The 26,788-nt window shown below is 32.5% G+C and overlaps 1 protein-coding gene across 12 annotated transcripts in view; it reads right to left on the bottom strand.

Moving 5' to 3' along the window:
* Positions 1-26,788, bottom strand: part of Imp (IGF-II mRNA-binding protein) — a 107,883-nt gene that overhangs the window by 6,949 nt on the left and 74,146 nt on the right. For 5 of the 12 annotated variants that reach the window (XM_083105043.1, XM_083105046.1, XM_083105045.1 and 2 more), the window contains one exon: positions 1,363-1,539. In XM_083105043.1, coding sequence (XP_082961169.1) covers positions 1,363-1,539 — 177 coding nt within the window. Of the gene's footprint in view, positions 1-1,362; positions 1,540-1,756; positions 1,885-26,788 lie in introns of those variants that run through there. The other 7 variants (XM_083105044.1, XM_083105047.1, XM_083105048.1 and 4 more) reach the window with 3 other exon arrangements.

Here is a 26,788-nt window from a genome sequence, read left to right as displayed (position 1 = left end):
TGACAATCTTAGTCTACTATTTTGATTAATTAATTAAAAATCTTATCTTGATCTTGTTTCTAAATTTGACACAAGACAATATTAAGATTTAGTATCTCGTGCGACCCTAATTTTAACCCTCCGTCAGGTCAGGTACCTGATCATTCATGACTTACATCTTAAGAATATTTTATGAAACCCATATAAATAATCGAATCAAATATTTCATGTATTCATGCTAAAAAAATATCAATTTTTATTTTTAATATTTTTAAATATTTAAAATAATAAATATTTCTAATATTTCTAAATATTTTTTTCCTATAGTAGTGGTATTTTACGAAAAAGAAATATTACTTATAAGTATTGATATTTACACAGTAAAAAATTGTGTGCCCATATGCTAAAATTTTCTTGTGTTACCGCGTTTTGATTAGTACTTTAATGTAAAATTAACATACAACTTATATGTTATTATTTTTTATAACGTTTTCATGCGTTACATTTATGTCAACTTCATAACTTGACACTTTGTACATGTCTCTTAGAAATGGAATATTATTTTGAGTATTTTTAACATAATCATTTTAAACAATCAACATGTCTCAAAGTCAGTTTAACATTCTAAAAAAAGTTAAAGTAAATCTTCAAATAATCTTGAACTTTAACATACAAAAATAATTAAATTTACTAAAATCAAATGTTTCTATTACAAATAATTTAAGTTAAAACAATTACTATTATATGTTAATATCCTCAACATTTCTTACGAGTTATTGTAACTATTTTTTCATGTAATTTTTAATTAATTTGTATGTTATTTTTACATTACACTTAAAGTCACAGTAACAAAAATAAATGTAAAGTATTGTGTCAATTATTTAACATTTTTAATTTGTCAATAAGTAACATACGACGAAGAATGAGTTATTTTAATTTAAAATTGAAAATGGATTTTCTGGGACATGTGAAAAATGTTATAATTAACATTTTATCTTTTTACCATGTATACTCGCAATTTTTTCTATGATAAAAGCATCGAATCCCGAGTCCGTATCACGATGATTGACATGAATTCATATATAATAAATATATATTTATATATATTATACGAATTTAAAGAATTTCATTCAATAATTAAATAAATTCAATTATATAATACAGTGTAATTCTGCAATCTTGACAATCTCAGTCTATTATTTTGATTAATTAATTAAAAATCTTATCTTGATCTTGTTTCGAAATTTGAAACAAGACAATATTAAGAGCGATCTCTTGCAAAAATGCAAGAGGAAAGAAAGAAAGAGATATCTTCTCGAGCGAGCGATTTTTTGCAAAACGCAAGAGGCAAGAAAGAAAGAGATATCTTCTGCTATCACTTACTGCTGTACTTGTTCCTGCGTCTCATAGCTGACGAGTAAGGTCTGCGTGTTTGAGTCCCGCGACGACAGCTTCTCGATGTTCTGTACCTGGCCGTAATTGGAGAACAATCCTTCGAGATCTTCTATTCGGGCGTGGGCCGGGAGGTTGCTCACCAGGACTTTGGCGACGCCGCTGCTGCTGAAATCACAGGAAAATAACACTTGGAATCAAGACCGAAGCAATTATTTCGCACCAACGGATGCCACACAAACACGTAGTAAAGCAATCGATATCAAAATAGTAAAGTAACACGTATATATATCAATGGATCCGTGAGATATTAATCCGATATCTCTCCGCATAATCGTTAGTTGTACACTGGTTACGCGATAAGGAATGAAAGATATCTCAGTACTACTGCAAGTCGTGCGGGTGTATCTGGTGGACGTATTCATCTTGTATCCATGTTGTATCCATTTTGCTATCTGGACCGAGTAGAGACTGCAAACGAAGGAAGAGCGCGGCCATGTAAGACTCTGACAGAATTACACGCTTCCCCGACGAGGAGCGAGATTCCGGCGCGATAATCGTCGAATAAACTCTGAAAGTGCCGAGTTGTAACCTACCGAGAAGTCGGTTTGTTTACATTAGGCCGTTATGTTGTTGTCTTACAACCTGACATGATATACTCGTCGATTAGCAGCGTGTTGCTATTGGAAGCACAAAATATGTTAATGTATTGTATTTATTTAATACATGTTTATATAATTTTGTATTTAATATAAATCAAATATAATTATATTTAATGTAAATTAAATATAATTATATTAAATGTAATTAGATATATAATTTTATTTATTGTAAATTACATTTAATATAAATTTTATATAATTATATTAAATATAATTATATATTTAAGTTATATTTATATTAAGTTACTATAAATATTCGAGAAAAAAATATGAGCGAAGTAAAAGGAAATTAAATAACTATTATTAATTTAGATAAAATAATTATATATATATATATATTTCTATTAGTGAATTTAAATAACATTTTTCAGAAATCAAGTAATTTTTCAAAACAATGTTTTTTGATAGATTGATGGATTATTTTTAATTTATACAAATATATTATAACAAGAACGCTTCTCGTTAAGAGTTTTTTTCTAGTTTATTTAATTTATTTGCTATTTATTAAATCTTCCTGAATATGAAAGAGTATTTCTATTTATATATTTATGCTCGCAAAAAGGTAATACTAGAGTGAAAAAAATCTTTTAATTGATCAAAAGCTCGTACACATCATATATATTCAAAAGAAGAATCGAAAAAAATACGAAAATAGAAAGTAAAATAAGTGAAATTAAATAACTCTAGTTAGAAAATATGTGTTAGTAAAATAATTTATTAACAAATTTAATTTATTTTAATTTTCTAAAAATCAAATCATTTCTTGTAACAATGTTTTTTGGAAGATTGATGGATTTTATATACATTGTTTCTCTAAATACGAATACATTGTATCAACTAATATATTTCGTTAAGGATTTCTAGAGAGTTTATGGAGTCCTTTATCAAATTTTTCTTTATATGAGAGCGTTTTTATTTATGATAAAAAAACCTCGTATAATATTCGATAGAAAAAAATCTTTTAATTTATCAAAAATTCCTACACATCATGTATCGTGCACCTTATAATGAAAAACTGACTGAATTAATAAAAATATAATAAAAGAATTGTAATAAAATATAATAAAAAAATTGACTGAATTGATTGAATTAAGAATTTCTAGACTTTATGGAGCCCTTTATCAAATCTTTCTTTATACCAGAGCGTTTCTATTTATACATATATTTATAAAAAAAATCTCGTATAATATTAGACAGAAAAAAAATCTGTTATTTCATTAAAAACTCCTACACACCATTTATCGTGCATCTTATAATGAAAAACTGACAAAAACCATAATAAAGTGTCATAAAATTATTTTTTTTTTTTTTTGAAATCCTGCATGTCCTTTACAGACCAGGTCGCATGCGCGAAAGAGTCCTGAAATCCCTTTAAATCCATCACTTTACGCGTGTGTGTGCGTTTTACGGGCATCAGATTAACTTTGTTCAGGACTGCACGAGCGTAAATTGCTGCACGTCTAGGCATCGGGCGCATCGAAGGCCACCAACGACGACGACGACATGAATGAACCAAACGGCAAGTAAGAAGAGGGAGCGCGAGGAACAAAAAGGAGGGTGGAACGACCGAGGGAACGACTCTCACTTTCGTACGTATCGATTTTTTAGTAGGCCGACCCACTCATCGCCCATCGGGAGGTTGCCATCGCGAGAGCTGCGGCGAGCTTTCGAAGCAGCGCAAACAACCTTGAGAAAGACCCGCGGCGAACGACCCGGGAGACCCGGGAGACCCAGGACCTATCGGAGGACACAGTTTCGCTTTCGCGAAACGACGGGGCGACCTACATTTTTTTTCGCGCGAGGATAGAAGGAACGCTTGGCGCCCTTAACCCCCACTTGTTAAAGTTCGAAAATTAAAACCGTGCTTTTGCGCGAGAAAAAACCTTCACCCCATTTCGCGCTACTTATCTTGATATAATTTTTCAAAATGATTTGCATGAATTTTTCCGTACAATCGATTAAAGGCGCAGCGTTATCTCTGTTTATTATCTTTTTTTTTTCAAGTTTTTTCATAATTAAATTGTCAAGCTTTTTGTACATCGTAAAAATTCGCTAAAAACGAAAATGTCCGACATCTCTAATCATGAAACGCCAAAACAAATTATATGCGATCTGATATTATTAATACAGATAAGAAAAAAAATATAATACAATACAAAATATTTAATTATCCTTTAATTATATAATTATAATTAAATAAAAGTTAATAAATAAGAATTTTTCTCTCCTTTCCTCTAATCAAAAAATTTAGAAAAAAAAGTTTTGGAAATAATATATATTGTCTTCACATATTATTAAAAAAAAATCGATACAAAATATTTAATTAGTCCTTTAATTATAATTATAATTAAATACGAATTAATAAATAAAAACTTTTCTTTTTTCCTCTAAAATTAGAAAATTTTTGGGAAATAATATATATATATATATTTTCTCCACATATTAATTGAAACAAAATTATACACACTCAACGTTTCTCTCTCTCTTTTAATTATTATCTCACGAATAATACTTTTAAATCCTGCTGCTTGAGATAAGGATCTAAGATACTAATCTTTTAGTGCATGTTATCACTTGGATATGCTTTCAAAAAATATGCGCAATTAATAAAAATATACACGAGAAACAACAACAATAATAATAATAATAAGCGCACCTTCACAAAATTAAGAATAAAAAAGACGTGGACGCGGGGAAGGGGGCGAAGAGGGAAGGGAGATGGATGGAAAAGACAAAGATGCGCTAAACGCGCGAGTGCACGCGAAGAAGAGGTACACGGGAGGGACGCGACAGGCGCGAACAACAATGCGGAGGAGACGGGGAGGGGAAAGGGTGGGGGAGGATGGCCTTTGTTTCGCGTACTTCCCTTTGGGGGATTTTCGGCGGTATCCGGCGATATATGGCGCGAGGAGTGCGTGTAAACGTGCACCTCGTCTACCTCGTGGTTGCCGCCACCCAACCGCCCACCACCGGACTTCCCCCTCCACCCCCTCTCTCCCCTTCCCTCTCCCCTTTCCCGTCCGTTCAACCCTTTTGCACGCACGTGTGACTCGTCGGCATGATTTCGTCGGGTCACCTTTAACGAAAGGCGGCGGATTTTCGCGAGGCAAGCCCGGATAAGGGAGGCGGAAGGGGGGAGGAAGGAGGGAGGGGGCGAGAGAGGGAAAGAAGGGGAGGGGAAGAGAGGGCCTTTGCGGACAGGAGTGGATCGCGGCGGGTCACCCCCGTGGAAGAGCTTTTGATGTCCCGGCCTAAGACACTTTTTTCGGACACTTTTTCTTCCGTCCGTTTCGCTCTCGTCGCCTCCCCCCTCCCTCCCTCCCCGTTCCCGCGTTTTTTTTTGCGGGTTAACGAGTCGATAGAGCGAGACGGGTGCGGAATGAACCGATCGAGAGCGCGGATGGATTGACCGAAAATTTCGTGGGTCGTCGGGTGATACAAAAAAAAAAGACGAGGATGCAAATCTCTATCGCGGGAAAATAACATGAATTTTTTATGCCGCGTTCAATTAAAAGATCTTTATATCTTAATATCTTCATATCTATTCACATTATTTCTTCACTGATAAATTAATAATATATGAATTAATAATAATATTAAAGAAAAATGCGTTTAAAAAACACACTTTATAGAGAATGCGATATAAAGGGTGAACCATTTAAATTTTTCCATTTTTGAGGCTGCAATATTTCTGATAATTATTTATCTGATACTTTGTGTGTGATATGTGTTCGATTATAAATATCATTTCTCACGAAAAGTACTGGCAGATGTGCAAGAAATTATTTCATACTTTAAGGCATAATAATTCCTAAAGTCACTAAGGATCTTCGTGAGGAACAAGGTCAACAGATCATCCAAATTGTGCCCCTTCGAATGAATAAATTTTCTCACTTTTACTTTTCGTTTCAACTTTCTTCGATAGATATACTTTTAATAAGGCTTTAATAAAGACACACAATTTTGATACTCTATTTCAAAATATTTTAATGATATTGATTAAATAATTAAACGCGTCATCCCGAATTTATTAAGATTATTATATAAAAGATTGTATAATACATCATTCATCAATTTCTTAGAATTAATAAGAAAACCTCGCGAATCCGGAAATTCTGATTTTGATGAAATTTTACACACTTGTAGGGGGAGAGGAGTAAATAGATGAATTTCGAAATTTTCAGTTGCTGCCTAAAAACGATTCCAAGGGATAAAACCATCCCTCATATGTGTAAATTTGCAGATTTTTTACTTTTCTCGATATGTCTTTGAAAATTATTCGAGATATCGAAAAATGTTTTATATAAAAATTTCACGATTAAAACACTTCTATTTAACCACGTCAATAAAATTTTGGAAAAATAATTTTTTGCAGATTTCTCAAAAATAAAATTTTAATTTCTCGAACAATTTTTTCTATTTTTTCGCGAATAATTTTCGAGATAAGTCGGAAAAGGTCGCTCTACATATGAGGAGTGGTTTCACCCCTTAGAATCGTTTTTGAGCAGCAACTGAAAATTTCTAAATTCATCCATTTATTAAGTATAAAGTTTCATCAAAATTAAAATTTCTTGATTCGCGAGGTTTTCTCGTAAGTCAAGGAAACCTAGAGGGCGATGACGTTTATAAATACAGCCCTGCTCGAGGAACCGCCGACGTCGTCGACTTGCGCCGTCGGGACGCACAGCGTCAAAATCGATCTTGAAAAGGGAAAGTGCCAGCGGCATGACTTTACACACACACACATATATACGGTCGCGAAAAAAAAATGCGTGTGCGAGCTAACAAGGACGTTCACAAGTATCAAAATCTAGGGAGTTCCTAGCTTTCTCTATCATTGTCATCGAAACGCAGACTGAAAACGACGTGAAATATCAAAGATACATCTTCATCTCTTATCCTTTATTTTCCTAGAATGTTTCTATTTCCGGGGGAGGAAGATGATGTCAACGAATTCCGTATCTTATCCACTGTCGATACGTCAAGCCATGTGTATTTCGAGTATCGTCAACGTAAATATTGCTGGAGAAGATGTATCTTATCAGTCACACCGAGAAATCAGTCACGATTTAGGTTCGATCAGGATACGTGAAATAAAGTGTTTGATTTGGTCCGTGTGTCGCTATAGTGCTGTTATCTCTCGATCGTCCTCTTTATCGTATCCATGAGTCACGGATTATGTGACATTTAAATAGAAGATCGATTTTAATTTTTATTATTGTGAATATTGTGAATGTATTAATTTATTTATATGAATAATAAATTTAAATAAGCTACCAATATTTTTATATCAAATTTAAATTTAAATTTACTATCATAATAGTTCTTCGAATAATTCTGATGCTAAAAGTTATATAATTATATTGTAATATAAATAAAAAAATACACTCTCTTATATACATATAAATATTTCTATAAATCGTGATGATTGTCATGCATAATTTTGTCTCCTTAATTTTAATAGAATTGCTGCTAAATTCTATCGATCCAAAACCTGAAGCTTCAATATGTGAGATTGATAATCAATATAAAATGTAAAATAAAATAAAATATAAAAATATAAAAAAAATATAAAATGTAAAATATGTAAAATAAATATAAAACAAAAACATAAAATAAATAAATAAACATTTTAGGGAAGACAAGCAAAAATAGAAAAACATGTTAAAAACATAAAGTCAAAATGTCTCAAAATTCTATCAGTAAACATAAAATACATATCGATAGATCAAAATTTCGTAATGAAAAAAAAATTTGATCAACGATTAATCATCCTTGATGAAAACGTATTTTTCTTTTTCACTAATCTTGTCCTGCAAACGCGATACGAGCCGAATCAGCCGGTTCTACAGTCAGCGACACGTCGAGAAATCCTTCCATTTGAACGGACCTTAAGGCTCGCTCGCATGTATATGTATGTGTACGGGAGGAAGTTAGGCGAAAAAGGGGGCGGGAGGGCACGGTCGTTGTGCGATTCGACGTCAAGGTAGGTAGATACGTACCTGCGCGACCGCGTGGCACGTGCGCCGCTTTCCAGTTACGCCTGCGTGTGCGTGACGCACGCACGTGCGCATGGCGCCAGCCGCAGTGCTCTGCCTGACAATAAGTGCGATTTCTTTTTTTTATGCAGGGACAAAATCTTATATTGTATCCAACAATCTCACGGTGGAATATATTGAATGGAAAAAGCCATTTATTATATTATTATTTCACGTTTATTCAACAGGATTGTTCTATTTATTTCATCAATAATTATATTAAATCATTTATATAGATAGGGAAATATTTATTCGATCGATTTGTGGTTTTTCATTTATTTTTTTCAATAATTTCAATAGTTATTTAATTAGAATTTTATTTAAAAGAGATGGATTAGAATTAATTTCTTAATGTTTGATAATTTTATAGATATTTTTCAAAATTATATTTCTTTTAATTCTGTGATGGTTACTGTATTTTATAATCGAATGATGTTATTAATATGATAGAATAATGTTTATGCATGGAAGTTTTGAAATTTAATAAAATAAAAATGTAGAAATTTTAATTTATAAATTAATTGTTGAAATTTATAAATCAATTGTTTTAATTACTTTAATTATTAGGAGGACTCGAATTTCTTTTTCTATTGATTATCTATGGCTGTGGCAGCCCAAACATCTGTTTCTACATTTATTCATTCATCTACATTAAGACTGACTTCAAGGATTTATTTAATATATATCTTGATTATAATAAAAATTTATAAATTATAGAAAGTTAGAGATAAATTATTATTGTATACACAATCAAACATAAAAGCATAACGTAACATATGTTGCAAACAGCGTTTCGAGATAAGATGATGTTTCTTCAAAAGATAATAAACGATTAGGCGTGTAAAAATAGAAAGGAAGAAGTTCAAAGTAAATTCGAGGTACACGTGAATTTGATGCTTTCGTGTTCAATGTGTTTCGTAAGAAGTCTATGGGAAGAATAGACGAAAAGAAAAAAAATGAGATATGATAAAAGATACCAAATTATATCAAGGTAAAACGAACAAGACGTGCACACGTGTCCCGAGGGAACTGTGAATTTTATCCAAAGTGATAAGCGATACATGGAAACCGGTGTCGTTGCGCTATCTATGGATAAGATAGATAGGTACCATGTTGACGCGCAATAGGGGTTGCTAATATTGACATTGGCAGCTAGAGTCACTCACGCTCTATTTCTACGGCGTGTATTGCGGCCAACCGAGTCAGCTGTGAATTTTCTTTTTTTGTGACAAGACGCACGAAGAAGAGTTCATACCTCGGGAAATCGACTGGACGTCGAATCAAGGATATTGTTGAAAGCACATGAGCGGGTAATAATTCTCGCAGGGAGGAGGAGAAGGGGAGAATCTCGAGAATCTCGTCGTCAGAGAGACGAAAATTCTCAGACTACACATGAAGCTGAATCTCAAATTATCTTGCTTAGACACCGCATTCTGTCCTTTTATACGTTTTACCAAGAGGAAGTGTTGATTCTCCTTCCGAGAAAATTTCTCAGTCGTTTATAGAGCAAATGTGACAGTTAAGACATTCACATTTTTGTCGAAGACTAGAACTGGAAAAAAATTACGCATTCTTCTCTTGTATTTTCGATTTCAATCTAATTTTTAATTTATTTAAATATCTTAAGCAATCGAATAATTATTATTTTAAACCCAATAATTTTTTAGATCAAATAATTATTATTTTATTAATAATAATAAAATAATAATAATAAAATGATTCCAATAAATCTACAAATATTAGAAAATTTTCATGGGCAAGGGATTCAACCTTAAAGTTTATTCGGTTTAATAGCCATTTATTTTTTATTTCAATCTAATTTTTAATTTATTTAAATATCTTAAGCAATCGAATAATTATTATTTTAAACCCAATAATTTTTTAGATCAAATAATTATTATCTTATTAATAATAATAAAATAATAATAATAATAAAATTATTCCAATAAATCCATAAATATCAGAAAATTTTCATGGGCAAGGGATTCAACCTTAAAGTTTATTCAGTTTAATAGCCATTTATTTTTTATTTCAATCTAATTTTTAATTTATTTAAATATCTTAAGCAATCGAATAATTATTATTTTAAACCTAATAATTTTTTAGATCAAATAATTATTATTTTATTAATAATAATAAAATAATAATAATAAAATGATTCCAATAAATCCACAAATATTAGAAAATTTTCGAAAAAGGGCAATCAACCTTAAAGTTTATTCGGTAGCCGTTTATTTTCGCGCACGCTTCATCGTCATTTTCTTTCAACGCGGCTTTCTCGTCTTGATGAATCAACGTCTTCGTCCAAAGCGGATGTTTTCGCGATTCGCCGAGTGCGAGACCGTTATTCAGGAGAATCTCGATACAAAGGCGGAAATTAAATAGAAGGCTTCGGAGAGAGAGAACAAAATGATGGGAATTATATTACCTAACCATTTGATCTACCATAGATGAAACATTATGAACAAATAACTTAAGAATAGCTAAGAATTAATTATTAAACAGATTTATAGTGGAGTTTATTTTTTCACATATCTCCTGTAGAAGGTAAATTTTAATTCATGTACTACATCATGTTATTATTGATATATGCATAAAAATGTATGAAAAGTTATTAATAACACAAAAAATAATTTAATTTTTTAAAATCATGTACCAATAGCAATTAAATATTAAATAAATTTAAGAGGAGGAAAGACGAGATATACTTTTGTTTCAGACTGTAATCGATAGAATTTATAGGATAAAAAAAAATGAATGAAAAATTTTGTATTTTAATATCGTAAAAATTGTATTTTTATCTTCATTTTTCCAAAAACCAAAGCATTTCGATTTTTATATATTCCTAGTGCTAATTATTGATTTTTATGTATAAGGAATTGAATTTAATAAGAATAATGAGCTGCACATCTGACTTTTAATGCTAAAGCGTAATAAAAATTATTCCGAATTATCTTTGCAGGAACGCAATGACGCAATATTGCGAAACTTACGTATATCATACATGTGCAATATCTAGAGAATTATAAAATTTAGAGGGCGGAGGATATATTATTCGCAACGTTGTATGAAATATTTAATTATTTCCGTTTTAAATTCCGATTTATGTATAATAATGGAAATTTATGGGAAAGAGAAAAGAATGCCCGCTATAAAATGTTGACTCAGTCGAGAATTTTGATAGTGGATTATGACGCGAAAATTCATTGATGTAAATTTGATAAGCGATTTTCAGTCATTAAAGAGAGAAATAATTTAGAAGTTGTTCATGTAATGTATCAAATTTATGAACGTGTGCGTTCAAGAAGAAGCAAAACAGACAATAAAATATTATATTTGTAATATTTTCTGAAACATCATTGTTGATGATTTCGATATCTCTTGGTGGATCTATTCTTTAACGTCTAATTTAATTTAAAGTATTCTGTTATTAATTTTTCCTCTTATTAATTTTTTCTCGCAACATATGTTTCCAAAAAATAAACTTTACATTTCAAATCATATTGTTACATCGTATCAAAATGTTCAACAAGAAATAATTTATTTTTTACTCGCTAAGAAAAAAAATGTCATGTAAATATGAAAATGATGGAGGCAATAAATGCATCAGGAAATCGGGGCGGAAGTTTACAAATAAAGCGTCTAGAATGGATGCATATTGAGTACATTGTAACACGATCGCGACGCATTACATGAAAAGAAAATAAAGAAAATGAAGATAGCGGATTGAAAAAAGCAATTTAAAAAAGGAATTTAAAAGATAAAATGGCAATGTCGGCGGAATCGTATCGTTTAGAAGCAAAAGTTGCAACGTTTGCGAATAATTGCCAACATCTAAGAGTGTTTATACACGAGCATCGCTGCATATCGCATTCTCGTTATCATAATTACTTATTAATGAGGCGCAATAATTTAATTTATTTTAATTTAATCCTCGAGTGGGAGGAAGGAAGAAAGGAAATATGCACGTGGCGTCCGACTTGATGCACATGAACCAGACAATGCATTTTGTAGAATGACGAGATATCGGAGCAACGTGAAGATAAAAATAGATATTATATGTATATCTAAAGCGCGTTCATAGACTCTCTTCCGCCAGCTATAAGTAGAGTTTAACGTATTTTCATCCAGAAATACGCAGTTGTACGCGCTTGTATCGTATACAGGGTGTCCCAGACTTAACCAATCAGCCGTTAATGGTAGATTCCTGAGATCATTTGGAAACGAAAATCTTAATACCAAAATGTTGAGGAAGATATAGTTTCGGCGCTACAAAAAATTAAAGATTACCAATCAGCGCGTTACGTTCTCCTGCTCAGGGACATAGCGCATTAAGGGGCCCGCGTACAGCGCGATAATATCGATATCGATAGAGGGATCAATATAAAATAAAAAATAGAATTCTGCAGTGAGCGCGATTATCTCTTCGATGCGACAGCAGTCAGTAGTTTGAACATTTTTATGAAGTCTCCCTCAACATTTTGGTATTAGAATTTTCGTCTCCGAATGATCTCAATCTGCTATTAACGACTGATTCGTCAAGTCTGGGACATCCTGTATAAATCGAGGAAGAAAATAGATAAGAGTAGATAAATAAAAAGAATGAGAGAGAGATAATTTTTCTCTCTAGGAAGTAACAATGTGCAACGGTATCTTGTGCCAGGAGATAACGATTACGGAATATCAATACAAACCATTTATTATCTAGCCAATCAATCATGGACGGATGAGGCTTCTCATCTCGTTGACGGATCACGGCAGCATTAAGCCGTATCCACAAGGATCGACGGAGAGGAGAGCGAGTGATAAAGCACGCCTAATCAATTTCTCGTCGACTTTTCTCGGAAAGTTACATCAGAATTTTATTATTCGCTGCGAGGAGATCAGGATTTTCCCGAAATGTCGCCGATTGGAAACGCACGATTCGAAAGACACGTCACGTCAGACATGTGCCACTTGAAATGTCAAAATGACTTCACGCGTCACGTGATCGCGGTGTCAGCGACCGACGTCATTCCAAATGCACCGGGCGATGACGGTGGGCGTATTTTATTGGAAACGGTGACTCAGCGTCGGAATTACTAACGGATGGCCTTACGTTCATTCAGCGCGAACGCCGCGATACTCCAAGGGCTTCCTGTCATCTCGGAGTTTACGCGAATCTTCCTTACATGCGTGGGTGAAGAGAATGGAAATGACATTTTATTTAGCTTTCCTACAAGTACGTTCGAGAAAATTGCCACTGCATTTTGAAAGATAATTTATCTATACTTGTTTAAGCTTGAATGATCTCGAGTGAGACTCTTGTGTCATATTTTTGTAAATTTATTTCAAATTCAGAAACTATTAATATAATAAATATAAAAATATATCATTAATATAACTATTAATATAAAAATTAATAGAAACTATTACTGGAATAGTAATTATTATAATAGTAATAAATTAATAGAAACTATTACTAGAATAGAAACTATTAATAGAAACTATTAATATAAAAATATAAAAATATAATATAAATTAATAGAAACTATTAATATAAAAAATATAATTTAGTAAAATGATTTGAAATCATATAAAAAGTTACCATAAATTTAATAATGTAAAAAATCAAAAGAAAAAGAAAATATGTCTGGACAAAAGTATCTAGATAAAATTTAGTTTTTCGAAGTGCATTCTTATATCTTAATAAACCCACTGCCGCAAAATTAATTCAATGATATGCAAGATTATTTTTTTGGGAAATCATTGAAGCTTAAAACAATGCAATGCACGGGAGAAAGAGTTATTTCAAGTATTTTTATATTTTAATTATGAATCATATTAACTTGTGTAAGAGAAATCATGATATTTTCACTCAATGATATTATATACGTTTTATATATTTTACAAAAAGAGAGAACATAATATTTAATTATTTAAATATTTTTCGATGCACGAAACAAATGCGTAAATTGACATTTAAGTTTATATTTTTTTACAGCTGTAAACATCCTAATGTCATCTACACAACATGTTGTGCATGAAAATGTACTTTTTACACAATATTTGTATTGTAAAATTTTTTCCATGTATGTTATTGATTTTCCAACTTTTATCGAAAATAAAGCCATGCATGACACAATTTTATTCTATATTTTTGACTTATATTTCTTTATGCAAAATCATCAACTTTTTTGTACCAATCAGTTACAGAGTACTCTGTGTGTATTTTAATCGTGCAAAGCACCATTTCAACGCTGATAAATTTCGTTTTTTTTTCTCTCTCTCTCTCTCTCTCTGTCTCTCTCATCCTTTTTCATTATTTGTATATATGCGAGAGAGCGAGATACGATCTCTCGATCGAACTCATCGATGACATTTTCCCGAGCGTCTTATCCTGTCGAGAATCATGTGAAAGAAGGAAATTAATGAAATTATAGTGATACGATAAAATAATAGTTTTTGCACCGTATTTTATCTACCGTATTGCCATTATTTTATTTGCTGATGGCTTACACGATACAAATATGTTAATTAGCGAAGCTAAATTACATCGATTTATGTAGTCGCCGCAAACGATATTTATACTCATAAATGAAAGATTATAAATCTCTAAAAGAGAAAAAAGAGAGAGAGAGAAAGAATGACTGATAATTAAAAGTTATAATTAAAATAACTGTTGCCAGGATTGCTTGAACATTTTGTTGGAAAATTACAAAAAAATTAAATATCATACGCAGTTTTCATTAAATACACTGCACGTTAACCTGTTCTATAAATTAATTAATTTTTCGCGAATAATTATAAAGCACATACGTCCATCTCATTGAATTTGAAGCAGTCCTGCTACGCAAAAACACACGTTAGAAAGCCATGAATTTATTTTCCAGCAACAAATAAATGTTCTCTGCGTAATAAACGTCAGTTTCATAAATGCATCATATTTTTTGCGAATAAAAGTAGCCAAAATGCTCGAAATGACCGCTTCATTTATTCTGGTAGGGGAAAAAAATCGCCCGAATCCCAGTTTGCGGTCGTATTATGTGTGCCATCGACCAGCCCCGATGTGAAAAGACCATCGTTAAACGGTCTCGCCTTTATTTTTAACGCGGCCTCGTGGTGGGAACAAAAGCGCGCGCTTATTTGAGCTCAATAATATCGAGCTGTCGCGAGTTCCGCGAGTCGAATCGAAGCGAATTGAATTGGACCTCCTCGTTCGCTTCTATCTGACCTAGATTTTTCCAATTTTAGGACACCAATCCTTCCCCAGACGTCCTCTCCTTCACTGATGCGCGAACATTTATGTTTCAATTCATCGACATGTTTCACAAACATTTTCTATTAAATATTAAAATTATAAATCTAGTCGTTCTATTCAGATCGAATTTTTAAAGTATTCATTTTTTTTAAGATAACTCGATGAGACATTTTTTTTGTCCTGACGAAGGAAAGGGCGCGACACAATTAATAGATAAATATAATTAAAAAAATAAATAATTAAATTATAAAATAATAAAAATAATAATAAATAATAAATTATAATTAAAAAATAAATAACGATAAAAAAAATTATCAGTCAATAATGCGAGGTTCTACAGGGTGGTATTGTGTACAAGACGATGGGGATCTTTCTCTTCGTGCCGGAAAAATTATCCTCTGAAGGATCACGCGCGGATAGATCATATTAAGGCGCGTTCTCAAACGAGCCGCGGCGGCTCTTCCCGAGAAGAGCATCGATTATATTACGAGATCATGTCATGCTACGCCAATTATGTCACGGCGATTAGACGCGTATCAAAAACATGCGTGCATACCACACATCGCGGTGGTATATCTCCCCCCTCCTCGAATGTTTACGATGTTGCATTTATATTCGCGATAGCGAGGACCTAAGGGCGCATACGCGTGCTAATTTACGTGGCCGCTGCCCGACACTGGATCTTGATTACTGACAACGCGAGACGCGATGTCAAACCATCGGAATAACGAGCCACTGAATTTCTTTCGCGATATGGGATACACACTCTTCGTTAAAAAAAAAATCCTCCATTTTATTCATATATAAAATATATTTACATAAAAAATTTATTACATATATATTAATATATTATATTGATTAATATAAATATTATATTATATTAATATAAACATATTATAAATATATATTTATATAATATAAATATATATTTGTATAAAAAAATTCGCCTTTTTATTTATATATAAAATATGAACGAAAAAATAAATTGAGGTAATAATATTTTCATAATGGAATTGTTAATTATAGCGAAATTAAATGAACTTTTATTAATAACGAGATTTTAAAAGCGGAATTTAATAGATTTCTTCCTGTTTCTCGTTTCACTTTTTTATTTTCAGCTAAGAAAAATTCATAGAAATTTGAGCAAATTTCCTAAAAAAATTAAATGAAACAAATTTTTATTATCGCATATTTTCTACATATGGCAGTTTATTTTCAAAATAAAATGTTCAGATATCGAAGATTATTAAATCTTACGTTAAAACGTTATTGAAAGGAAAGCATGATTTAAATTCCTTTTTCCTCGTCGCTAAAAATTTGTAATTTATTCTATTAAGAGATTATTGTTACTATCGAGATCGTGTAATTAAAATCGCCAACATTTCTCACTTTTATTCATGTATAATAAATTTTAACATCTCCAGTAATAAAAATAACATAAGAAATAAAATCAAGACCAGCTACAGTTTTAATGTTATATTATATTGTATATTAATTATATTATTTATTAATTTTTTCCTTATTAATTTTTTATTTCCTTATTATTTTCCATTAATATCATCTATTTTTTTTTTCCTCATTAATTTCGACGAATAACACGAGACAGTCTCACAAACAAAGATTCGACGATGCACGTTATTATCAGAATACTTAAAGAGATGCACCGCGTGCGCATTTCCGAATAACATTAGCAATGTGACGACGATTTCCGGAATGATTCGTGGAAGCCGAGCGATAAATAAAAAGAAGCAGGCGCGATGAATAAATACCGAGGAGACGTATCCGTCAATCCGTTCACGAAGCTACGCGGGCCATGTCGCGTCACGACGATGACGTAATCATTACGAAAGATTCACCTTATCAGAGGGATAACGCATTCGTTGTAATATCGTGGAGCGAGGTAGAAGCGAGGCAAGTTAACGACTTTCGAGCGACTCGTCGTCAGCTAAAAAAATTATTGGTAAATAACACGTGTAAAAAAATACATAAAGAATATGTAAAGGAAGTTTTATTTATTTTCCAATTATTTGAAATGAATGTTTCTCTTGACTTAACAGTCCGAATATGGCTCTAAAAAAATGCACAGGTTCAATGCTTTTTACACATAATCATTTTGTAAAATCGACAAAAGATGTATGTGTAAAATTGCAGGGAAAAAATACATATGTGCGAAATTGGAGCGAGATAATAACATAAGGATAATCAAAAAATATGTGCACCCCCTAAGAAAAACAGACCTCAAATTTTATGTATGTAAAATTGAATTTATAAATAATTAAAAAGTACATAAAAATAATTAATTAATTAAATAATTAATTAAATTAATAAAAATTTATTATTTAAAAGCACATGCGTTATTTTGTGCGTCAGGTCCGAGAGGATTAAGGTTGATAATCCTCGATATTTGCTCATTTTATTAAAAATGTCGCATGATGTGAAAAATGATGCGATAATAAAAGTTTGTTTCATTTAATTTTTTTTTGGAGGTTTTTTTCAAATTTCTAAGAAATTTCTTTAGCTGAAAATAAAAAATAAGACAAGAAGCAGGAAAAGATCTGTTAGAATCTCCGTTTAAAATTTTGTCGTTAATAAAAAAGTTCATTCAATTCCGCTACAATTAACAATTCCGTTTGGAAATATACACTTTTGGCGGATGTATTTTTGAACAGATACACTAATTGGTCAAAACGAGCTTTTTCAACCAACTGCGCTGATTTTTCACGACATTTCTCGAAATCCAAGAACCGGTTCGCTACCGAATTCGAGATCTTTTTTGATAAATTATCGATAAATCTTACATGGGCAAGATGTTTCAGATATGTCTCAACTCATTTATTGCTGAAAAAAAAATATCATAATAATCAGAAATTAATTGATTGTAAAATATACATAATTCCTTTAAAAAAAATGTTTTAATAGCGAATGCGATTGCAACAGCGTACGTTAGAACGCCGTCGCTAAACGTGCACTTGCAAATATAATCTGCATCGGTTGGTTAGATATATGTATATCGAATGGCGTGATGATTATGCCGTTTCTCACAATCTGAGTTATGCTGAATCATCCGCGACGCGATAGAGATGATAGAGTCGACGCCGTCAATGACTCGTGCAAGACCTCTCGAGCGACTTCTCCTTGTGTCGTGTTAATTATCTACAATGATCGTAATCACGATGATCAAGAGATGTCGTAGTTCGCGCATAAACGCCATATAAACGTGTCCTTGCGCATATTTTTGTAATTAATCGTGAATAAATCGGAATATATAATGCATTAATTAAATGCAAAAGTATGATATTATAAAATAAAAAACTCTCGTTTCAACTTTATTTCGCTTTATTGCACAAACATCTATGTATTATCAAATATATCACTGGTACTTTCTCGTTGTATTGTGTCGTAATAAATTCGGAAAGATTATTTTCTCTATTTAAATTAAATATAATTAAATTAAATTTTCTCTTCAATTTAAATTTCTCTATTTAATTAATTAAAATTAAAAGAATTAAATATTTAAAATTAAATATTAAAAGAATTGAATAAATTATTTCTTTTAATTCACGAAGAAAAGATTTGCCAATAAAGTTTAGCCAGTTTAAAAAAAATAATAGACGAAAAAATACAATAATAATAAGGAAGAAGGAATTTTTTCGATGAATTATACATGAGAATTTATCGTATAAAAAAATCATAAACTCAAAGAAAACGAAGCCACGTTTAAATATATTATACATATATGTTTATGATCCTTCTTAAATATAATAAATATATAATTATAAATATAAAATCCTTCTTAGATACTTATAAAATTATTTTTCTGTTGGGCCGACATTTCGATAGAAGCAACAAGTGTCTTACGAAATCATTTGTCAATGGAAAAGCTGGTGGCAGGGCCGGTCGATATGTGTCATCGAGTTCAACGGATCGTTATACGTGTCACGGGTAACAAGCCCGGATTGCAATCCGCATATATAAAAGCTTTATTTATTTCTCAATCCGTCATATAAGAGACATACGGCTTATACTCATCAGCATTATTTCCACTATTATAAATAATTCGCACGCTTCACGATTAACTCATATTTCTCAAGCTACAGCCAATTATACAATATTTATTTTTAATATTTATTACTTCATAAATAAAAAAAATTTAATACAAATATATAATATATTTAAAATAATTTAATAATTAAATGAGTTCATATAATTAATATATAAAATAAAATAAAATAATTAAATAAAATATAATTTAATAAAGATAATATTTGTATACAAATTACAGCAATTATTATAGGATAATTATTTAATTTAAATTAAAGATGATTAAATTAAAAATGATAAAATTTAAAAACAAGTAAGAGTTAAAATAAAATTAAAATAAAATCAAATAAAATTTATTTTAAAATAAAATTTAAATAAAAAAATGATTAAAAATATAAAATTTTCTCCTCTTAAAGGCTCCGTTAAATGGATGTAATATCGTGGAAGTGGCTCGTGCCTTTCTATCGATCAATCTAATTTTCCTTAAGCGTTCGCCAGCACAGAATGGCGGGTCGAAGTCTCGAGCTAAATGCAGGACATCGTCCCGTCCGGGTGTGAATGAGTCGCGATTACGAGTTGCGGTTGCGACGTCGACCTAAATCCCGGATACGCCGATATCTCCTCGAAGATAGCGGCATCGAATGCATCGGCGTCGACCGGCGAGCCTTGCATAACTCTTTTTTTTTGCATAACATTATCGGATGCGGCTGCGCAGTCTACGGGGTTTCCGGTTAGGCCCAATTAAAAGCGCGGGACCGCGAGAAAGGGTAAGAAAAATCGAAGGATCGCTTCAAGATTGACGTAAGAGGGACACATGTCCCTCTTGTTTCATATGGCAATTTATTTATTTAGAAATGTGAAGGACGATGCTCGCATTAGTGCATTATTCGTGAGATCCTCCGTTTATTTATATGCATATTTGTATTTGATACTTATCAATTTAGTGAAATAAAATTTAATAAATTTCAGCGAATTTTTCCAATGACTCGAGATTTAATTAACGAGACACTAATGCTCGTCGAGCGCTTGCTAGATAAAAACTATGGAAATTTGATAAAGAGGAAAGATATTAAAGTCACTATAGGTCTCCGAAATCGATTGTCTTGCGGTAATTAAATACTGCATTTTATCAGAATTCATATGAATTTAATAAAAAATGTTTAGTTAGTTTATTCATCAGAAGATCTTAATCGATGCATTCGCTTTTTCACGTTTGTTTACATAATAAACCAGTATCGAGGATTCTTAAGGCTCAACAATTATTTCCCATGATGATCTCTGGTAAATTACATAATATAAATGGCGATAATAAAAACGAAGTATTTTTTTTTCAATAATATTACGCCGTCCTATTTATTTGCTCAAGAAATGTTTGAAATAATATTGAAAAAATATGATGCAATCTGATAGAGTAGTTTCTCTTTAGTACTTATGTAAATATATTTGTGTAATTATCATTTTGAATTTTTAATAATTAAAGAGCTTTTAATTTAAGAACTTTTAATAGTTAAAGAGATAAAATTTTCGATGGTATTTTTTATCATGCATGTGTGCATTTAAATATTCTTAATATTTCTAAAATGAAAAACTAATTAAAATATTCGTCGATTATAAGTGATCAAGAAAAGATAAGTGCATATCAAAGTTTAACGGAATTTAGTCTAGTCCAATTTTATTGTATCAAAATCAAAGATCAAAAATATAGAATGCAAAGACACGTTCGAATGATTTTTATAATATTTATACATTTATATGATTTTTCTTAAACGCAATAAAATATATAATTAAATATAATCTTTTTATTCAATTTAAATTTCAAAACTATCATTAAAACTATACTCTTACAGTACAACTATATTTTGTAATACATTTTCTTTTAATATAATAAATTATATTAATATAATAAATAATTTAATATAATAAATTATTTTAATATAATAAATTCTTTTGATATAATAATTTTTTTTTAATATACCAAATGGTCAGGACAAGCGATACCAGACTTTGCGATTTTTCCTAGAGCCAGATTTACATCCAGAGAACTTTAAAAATCTTTAAATCATAGATATGAAAACTTACGGTTTCGTTCACAACAAGAAGATGCGCCAAGATATCAACGAGAGGTTCGCTGTCGTCGGCTTCTGACGGATGGTAGACCTTCTACTTCGTCTCCCTGCTCGTTAGCTCGATGTGCACATCGAAAAATGATTCTATCCATGCGAACTTTGATATTTCTCTCTCTCTTTCTCCCTTTTCTGCCACCCACTCGTGTACTGAGTCAGTTGGCAAACAAAAAGCTGCGCACCACGTGTTTCGCGCCGCGTTCCCGAGAAGAGCTCGCGAAATGTTAACGCGAAACAAGTCGGGGTTGATCCGTGAGAATGAAGAATCTAAACGTGGCGAAACGTCAGAGCGATGAAAGGAGTTCGCGCGATGACAGCCGATTTTGCGCCTTGGCATCTGTCAAATTAACCGACAAAGAGAGCTCCCGCTGCACGTATCGTTTAATAATTTTTAAGTGTTCTATCTCACTGAAAGAATTACTATGTAAATCTAACATATATATGTTAAATTTGCATTCACGTTTGCAGAATTGCAAATTGAAATGGCACGAAAAACTAGAACAAAAACAGATCAAATGAAAAATATAAATGAATATGTATAAATATATATGTGAAGAGACAGTAGGTTTACTTGTAAAATTACTTTTTGTAAAAATAAAAAGAAGATTCTTAAAACAAATCTTAAAGCAACCTTTCAATCCTTATTCCAGGGTCATTTTTGACTCTTCTCATAGCATATGTTTTAAGCATCTCGCTTCATATATTTGCAATAAAAATATATTAGAGCAAATTTATCATTCTAGCCCTTATCTAGAAGGGTCAGAGAAGGTGTATGATATTTTCCAGACATTTTAAAAAATATTTTTACTCTTTAAAAAATAAAAATCAGACAAAAATGACTCCCCTGAACGCTTTAAAAGGTGCCAAAAATAACAATACGATTAAGGATTCATTCTCCAGTAATATATATTACTTATTTCAGATCTCCTTTGTTTGATATTTATAATTACTATATCAAAAGTGGACTCTTGCCTTCTCGCTCAAAGATCTCAGATAACAAGTCAGTTGATACAAAGCACAAGGCGTAAATCTTAGAAGATCGGGTAAGTTTTATGCAGGAAAAGGGACGCGTCTCGTCTTTCTTTTCACTTGAAATCATTTATGATCCTTGGGGCTCATGATGGCGGGTTAATGACGCGCGCGTGTTAATGACGTTGGCAAACTGCGAGTGCGTCGACGAGACACAGTGAGTCAGAGAAACCGTTCTCCATCTCTTTCTGTCTCTCTCTCTCTTTCTCTCTCCCTCTCCCTCTCTCCCTCTTGGCACGAAATTGAACGTAAGTCTCGATCGGAGTCACGCGAGGAGAACTCGATAGAAGAATCTCGTACAGGCTCTGCTCGATGCACTTTGAGGATCGAAACGACCCTATGTACTTATCCACAATTGGGTGCAAGGATACACGTAAATATACAATTTTTTTTCGCCCTAGATGACGTAACAGGATGCAAGATGCGCCGAACAATTAATGTTAGAAATTGAAATCTTGACTAATCAATTGTCAATTATTAATTCTAATTCTTGTACCTTCACGACGATGAGAGATCTTGCGATGTGAAATTAGTCAATGGTCGACTACCTAACCTCGATCGATTAAGACGAACTGATAACAACTTCAAGCTGTTCAGTTTTTTTTACGCAAAAAGCGAAATCAGCTTGCGTTCTTTCGTTACAAATTAATTATGCCTGTAATTCAAGCTTCTGTAGATTGACGTTTACAATTCTTCCAGAGATAAATTCCTAAATTCCTCAATCGCGACGAGTTATAATTTTCAAGTATCTTCGCGCGGAAAATCGAAATTCGAAGGTTTCTATTCTACAGCAATAATATCGCAATAATAGTCAAATTGTCAGAAATTTCTAACAAAAATCTCGAATGACACTCGCTAGAATTTGTCATCGCGAAGAAATGTCATCAGGCGCGACGCTTGGGCGCGAGCAAAGGTCCCTCGCGGACTCTCGCGAGAGCCTGTCTTCCGCGAATTGTTTGCGCGGAAAACTACGAACACGCGCCCGCGCGCGCGCGCGCGCGGCCAATCAAACGCGCGGGATCGTCGATCGCGAGAAAACGCCGCGGAAATTGCGTCGGCGCCACGTCGTCGCTCGTCGATGTGGAAAAACGCGTCATTCGAGGAGAAAGAAGGAGAAAGAAAGAGAGAAAAAGAGAGAGAGAGAGAGAGAGAGAGAGGGAGGGAGAGAGAGAGAGAGGGAGAGAGCAATTTCCCTCCTCTCTCCTGCCCGCCTCGCCCCGTATATATCCCGGCTCTCGCCGCGCATATCCTTGTCATCACCACGTATTAGCACCACGTGTACGCGCGAATGTACACACTTCCGTCAAAAAGAAACCTACCACCTGAGAGATCGCCCGCATCCAGATCGCCGTCGATCTTCTCGATCGCCTCTTCCGTCTCGACGACGATGACGATGACAACGACGACGACGCGTCGAGAGTCGCGAAGTAAATAAGTAGAATCGAGCGCGCACCCGCGATACTCGCTATCGCTGAAAAAACCTACGGCAGACTGGCTCGCGTCTCGCCGCGTACTGCGGCCATCCGAACGACCGGTCGACTAGAGCGCCGCCTGTCGGCCGAGGAGCGCACGAAGACACCCGAGCGCGCACGAAAATGGCCGAGCCGCCGCCGCCGCCGGCGCCGGCGGCGGCGGCGCGTTTCGACGTTAAAACATGAAAAAAGATAAGAGAACGTTGGCGCACACGGGCGCCAACATGAATTTCTCCCAGGGACGCAGGTCTTGCATGCCTTCGTAATCTCCTGTCAAGATACAAAAAAAAAATCTTTTTCTCATTTAATTTAATATAATATTTAATATATGTATATAAAATTTATCACCCTCAGCAATTTATATTTATATATTTATATTTATAATATTTAATATTGAATTTAATATAATTTATATTTATAATATTTAATATTGAATTTAACATAATTTATATTTATAATATTTAATATTGAATTTAACATAATTATTGAAAAATGTAATATTATATATATATATATATATATATATATATATATATATATATATATTTTGTTATATTACATTCTTCAATATATATATATTTTTTTATACAATATATACATATTTTTTTTATTATATTTTTTAAATATATATATATGTTATATACTAAATAAATGAATATTGTAAAATACTAAATAATAAATAAATAATAAAAAAATAAATAATAAAAATTGTTAAATACTAAATAAATAAATAAATAAATGTGTATATATATTAATATATGACAGACGATAATTTTTTGCGCAGAGCAGAAATTTTTCTGTTAATTGCGTTTAACTTTGATACCAACGATAACATTATGTTGCGATTGATTTTTGTTTATGACATTACATTGGCAAGCGTAATTGAAAGAAACACGGGTTTTTCGAGAAAATAATACATCGCTCACGGTCCTTTTGCAATCGCGACCGCTGGACCTAATCGATATTCGACATCCCGCGTGTGTCGCGTTTTATTCTTTATTGATGGAAAGCTAATTAGATTTGCGATTAATCTCAATTAGAGCGGTTTAAATTTATAGTATCGCGTGTGCCTTTTAACAGAGGACTTTCCCCTCTTCTTTTCGAATTTCTACACCGACAATTGTTTATTTCTCTCGTTAGGTTTGATGAGATTTTCTTTCCTTTTCGATTATTATTTATTATTTATTATTTATTATACAAGAATCAGATTTAATTAAAGAACAAATACAAAGGGTTAATACCTCGTTCTGGATTATTTTGAGCGACCGAAAGTCAGACTCAGCGCTTCGCGCTGTTTGTCTTCGGTTAAAGACGGAGAAGCTGTCATTATGTGCTCACATTTTACTCCCGTAAAAGCACTCGAACGATCTCGACATTCCTGAATGACGGCGAGGGATTTTTCGAAAAAGTCTGAGAGAGTTTAAATTGCCGCCGAAAAGATGCCGCCGTATTTGTTCCAAACGTTCTCTCTCTTTTTTTTCTTTTTGCAAAAAACGCTCCTCCGCAAACATTCATTTCCATCCCACAAGCAAACTTTACGACGATTGCTTCTTATCGGTTCGTACAAAATAATTTTTTACATATTTACGACAGTGATAATTATTTTCGAATGCGATTGTTTCGCATGAATTTGCGATTCATATATTTAATTGATTACATTCCTTGCAAAATAGAAATCAAATTTATACGAATAAATATCAATTTTATATTTGTGATTTATAATCAACAGAAAAGAGATAATAAACTTAAATTAAAAATATCTCGGTGAAAAGTGTGTTAATTATCTTTGTATTGTATTCAATATTTATTCCGACATTGATTTTTGTATTAATTGTTACATTAATTTTCATACTAATTTTTATACTAATTTTTACATTAATTTTTATACTAATTTTTATACTAATTTTGATATTAATTTTTATAGTAATTTTGATATTAATTCTTATACTAATTTTGATATTAATTCTTATACTAATTTTTATATTAATTTTCATACTAATATTTTAATATTAGATAATTTTTATTGTTCTCTTGCTTTGATTTCGCCCAAAAATGCGTGACAAGAGGGAAAAGATGCGTTTACGTCGAGAAGGCGATTCCGCCACCGTGTATAATTGCAAGCGTGCGCGTGACTGATTGATATCGCAGCTCGAGGATCGACACGTGGCGATGCATCGATAAGAGGTGCATTTTCGCGGGCTGGAATGCCTTCTTTCTTTTTTTCCTTTTTTTTACGAACACGCGAACATTAAAAATCAGCAGCGTGCGCGAGAAAGCAATGCACCTCGCGACGCATTTTCGAACAGCTGTTGGAGGCAGCTGCCACGTGGCACGCGCCACCCATGATCGCGGAAATCCTCCGCGAGCTATTTACGATCGATATGCGACCCAGACCGTGTTATTTTTTTTTTTTATCCACGATAAGATACCTTCATACAACGTGTCCTTAACTCGAAAGCGAGCGCACTTTACTTCTCGATTAAGGGTTTTTTGCGAAGATTTGAAAATAAAGAAACGTTGACAAGCATTTCGAAAAAGCATAGATCCAGTCGCATTTTCTCCCCGAAGGAAATTTATCGAGCAAGACGCGTATCGACAGGAAGCAATTTATTTACGATCAATCGTAAAATGATATCAGCTTGAAACGATCGTGATAATAGTGTACTATCGAAACTATTATTTCAGTAAATTACATAGATCCCGTTTTCTACGAAAAGAGGGGGGGGTCGAGTCAGCTGCTACGTCTGAAATTTGACAGTCTCGATGCCGATTGCGCGAAAAAAAGGCGCTCGTTCGATTTGCCTTACGACAA

Source organism: Camponotus vicinus, unplaced genomic scaffold (assembly GCF_025532165.1).
Source record: "Camponotus vicinus isolate PSW18456_S1 unplaced genomic scaffold, iyCamVici1.0 SCAF_7, whole genome shotgun sequence".
NCBI lineage: Eukaryota > Metazoa > Arthropoda > Insecta > Hymenoptera > Formicidae > Camponotus > Camponotus vicinus.
This window is presented reverse-complemented; position numbering and strand designations above follow the sequence as displayed.